Below are 3,788 nucleotides of genomic sequence, written 5' to 3' on the forward strand. Positions count from 1 at the left end.
TAATAATTAATATTAATAATATAACTATAATTGGAAAATAATAATAATTATAATATAATTATAACTTTATAATAGTAATAATGATTGTTGACTCTTTTGACTTTTTCATTACTTGAATGAATGAAAAAAAAACACTTATATCCAAAGGAATGAAAATCCTAAAAATGGAAGGAGTTTCATTCCATGTGGAATGATCTATTCCATTCACACATGGTAACTAAACATGTTTTTTTTATTCATTTGGAAAGACTTATTACATTCCACCTTTCATTCCTTCATAACAAACACTACCCAAGTATTATTTTTGTTAATATAGTGTTTAGTGAGTGTATAATGCACGCAAGATAAAAAAAATTAGAGATTGAGGCAACATGTCTTAACTTCATCAAAAGATAACACAACTTGAGGTGGTTATTGACCTGGTTGGGCCAACCACATCAGCTCTATATTAGAAATAAACATAGCTTTCTTAGTTTCCTTCTGAAGATGGAACAAACACTTTTGAGTATTTGGTATATTGGGGAGGGCAAATACTATAAAAAAACCAACATAATTTTTGTTTTTTCTAATAATCTTCCTTCTTACGGTTGGCAATTCTGACATATTAAACCTACTACGAATCCTCAATTTTGCAATGGAAATGTTCATGTATAGATCGAACATGTGTATATGTGTTTTTGTGTGTTTTATGATCATAATTTTTTGTATTTGATTGGGGATAACTAAAGCAAAAAAATGTGCCCTGATGATGAACTATTGCATTCATTCATTAGTTTTCAAAAATGTTATGCACTTTCGGTCTTTTCTAGGATTTTTTTCTTCTAGCCTTCGTGGATATTTAACACTGTGTTATGCGTTATGAATGAGAAGCCTCAACCTAAATAAGAAAAAAGAGGTTTTCACATTTGTGAATTTGTGAGACAAAAATGGAGTTATGTAACCTGTTCATATGGCAATAGAGGATAGACGAAGAAGACACCAACACAATATGCAACTTGTTGGAGTTAAACGAGTCTTGATTATTTTACTTTTTTTAGTTATATTTAACCAAAATGACGTGGGTTTTAATAGGTTTCATATATAACTTAGATGTCTAGCCCTATATTCACTTTTCCCTATATCTAATTGAAAAAATCAGTTACATGTTGTTTTTATAAGCTATGCCACATTTTTGTTCAAATTTAACATGTTGATGGACTTTACCGTGCAAAAAATTGTTGAAGGACTTTAAGGAGAGAAAACAAAAAGTATGTTGGTTTTTTATGTTATTTACCCTATTAAAAACTATAGATGTAGGTGACTAGGCGTGATATTGTAAGAGTCATCCCTTAAGAGTATTAGTCATGGCTGATAATTGTATATATATAGTAATGTCATGTCTTAGATGTTCTAGTCACCTAGCTCTCTATAGGTTCATATTTGTTATAATTTACTTGCTAATAGTGTGTTTAAACATGTATATGTATAAGTTACAAATAATGACCATCATACTTTGCGTCACACAAAGAGAAGTGACCATTATTCATAAGTACCATAAACCAAGTTGTACTTCAATATTATTGTTTACTAAGTAAAAACAAAAGAAATCATGAACGAGGATGTAGCATGTCCGCCTCCCTAATTATCAACAAATCTGCCAAATAACAAATAGTTAAATTTTATTTAACAGCATGCAATAGCATAGATTTTATTTGCAAAGCTTACCCTAACTCGCTAAGCTTCGTGTAGGACTCTGCAAAAGCTTGAAAGAAAGCATTTTGATCCTATCATTGTAAACAAAGAATATTATGGTATTAGTTTTGTAAAGCTCATATTTTTATAATTTAATAATAAAAACATGTACTTACTGCAGCAAATTTCTCGACAAGAGGTCGAAAAGCAGGGTCTGTAACAAGTGCCTTATCAGAAGGTAGCTGAATCAACCCGGCCTTCTCACCAGCTAAGATTTCTCTGTTACGTGACCAATAAGCCAATACTTAATAATCATAAATAGTGTAACTTTTCTTAGCATGGCATACCGAAATTTTGAAATAAAACTCACTTGAAGTAACTATTATCAAACACCATCGGGTTGGATGTCCACGATCCATCTTGTCCGGATCGGTCCTTGTGGGAAGATCCCTAAAACAAGTAAACGTGCTAAAATAAGCAGGTTGGATAGCATATCAAAACATGTTTTATCTAGGATTTTGTTCTTTATAAATATTTATATGTAAATGGAAACCAACCAAGGTATGACCACCGGAGAGAGCAACAATATCTTGGTCGGTGAGACCCATGGTGTTCACAAAAATGTTCCTTAACTCGTTTGGACCTAAAATAGATAAATATAAAGTATTAATGGCAGTCACTTTTAAAATCCAAATATAATCAATTTTTATAAACTTTTAAGTTTATTCACAAACCATGGCTAGGAAAAGGAAGGCGACCATCTGGAGCGGGGGCATCCTTGTCCTTGAAGAATGAAAATTAATAAATTAAATCAATTATAATTAAGAAAAAGTAATTATATATAATTAGGAATAAAGCAATTTGTATTAGCAAAGGTTAATAAGTAAATAAACTACACCGATCTTTTGAAAACCCAGCAGATCATAATATCGACTCATTGGTCAAAACAATTGAAACGGATATAAAACGGGATGATGTCATGATTGTTTTAAAAATTATTTGCATACTACACAAAATTTAAACACCATACAATTTTTATTGGATCGAGCGAATAAAAAGAAGTATTTAAAAAGTAAATAAAAAATAACAATGATATTTTTTTTATATACATATGTTTTAAAATATTCTCATCAAGAAAATATTCTTAACTAAGCCGGCCAGTCCAACAAGTGAACTAGGTTGCATCACCAGTAAAAACCAGTCAGTCAAACAATGTCAGTTCAACATATACCAGCCTCCCAGGATGAAATGTAATCAATGGTCCACCGGTGCTTTCAACCGCAACAATACCAGCCAGCTATATAAAAATAATAGATTAATGTTAATCCACAATATAACTTTATAATTTCATATAATTACATTATATTATAATCGTAACTACCATATAAAAATCAGCAAATGAAACAAGCGGGAAACGTTGTTTCAATGGCTCTAGCATATCAACAGCAATGTTAAGTCCAACATTAGGGCCATGGATTTGCTCTTCTTTATGCCTCAACGTTCCAAACGGACCTCCGGTCCTCGTCTTCACATCGAATGTAGCGGCAGAGTGAAATCTGAATATTAATATTAGTATCAACATCATGAATCTAATGATAACTTGAAGAGTTTCATACTTTCATAAACAGTCATCTCAAAAGCAATAATAATTAAAAATCCAGTTTAATCTTACGCGAGTCGGAGCATGAGAGGAGCACATTGCTTCTCGGTGATGAAGGCTCTGAGCTCATTCTTGGCTTGATCGACAGCGAGCTTGTGCTCCTCAGCTAGGTTCGGAAAGATCTTCGCCATCTTCTCAATCTTCCAGAAAATCAAACATCAATGTAGTATGGCCTCAAGGGTGTTAACATTCGGATATCCGGAGTTTCAGGTGTTCGAAAATTTTGGATAGTGAATTTCAATATCCGAATGTGTATCCAAAAAGATATCTAAATGCTTAAAAGAAATATTTAAAAAATGTAAACAAAAATGGTCGTATTAAACGATTCATGGGGAAATCATGATTCGTGAATCAATCGAAGCTTCGATTTGTTTCGTATTAAACGATCAATTAGAGAAAGATTGACTTACCGGTTAGTTGATATATGAATGCAAAAGTATAGCTCAAAGAGTGAGTG

At 32.0% G+C, this 3,788-nt stretch overlaps 1 protein-coding gene across 1 annotated transcript; it reads right to left on the reverse strand.

Moving 5' to 3' along the window:
- Positions 1-1,700: 1,700 nt before the first annotated feature.
- LOC143566854 (L-ascorbate peroxidase, cytosolic-like) lies at positions 1,701-3,462 on the reverse strand. The gene is made up of 8 exons (XM_077053435.1): positions 3,344-3,462; positions 3,053-3,227; positions 2,903-2,968; positions 2,406-2,454; positions 2,229-2,314; positions 2,042-2,121; positions 1,848-1,950; positions 1,701-1,763 (listed from the first exon to the last, which is right to left on the reverse strand). The coding sequence occupies exons 1-8, from the start codon at positions 3,460-3,462 to the stop codon at positions 1,701-1,703; spliced, it is 741 nt and encodes a 246-aa protein (XP_076909550.1).
- Between the last annotated feature and the right edge of the window lie 326 nt (positions 3,463-3,788).

This window comes from Bidens hawaiensis, unplaced genomic scaffold, assembly GCF_021521415.1.
Source record: "Bidens hawaiensis isolate Kalapana, Puna unplaced genomic scaffold, B.hawaiensis_p1.1 tig00023055_1, whole genome shotgun sequence".
In the NCBI taxonomy this organism is placed as follows: Eukaryota; Viridiplantae; Streptophyta; class Magnoliopsida; order Asterales; family Asteraceae; genus Bidens; species Bidens hawaiensis.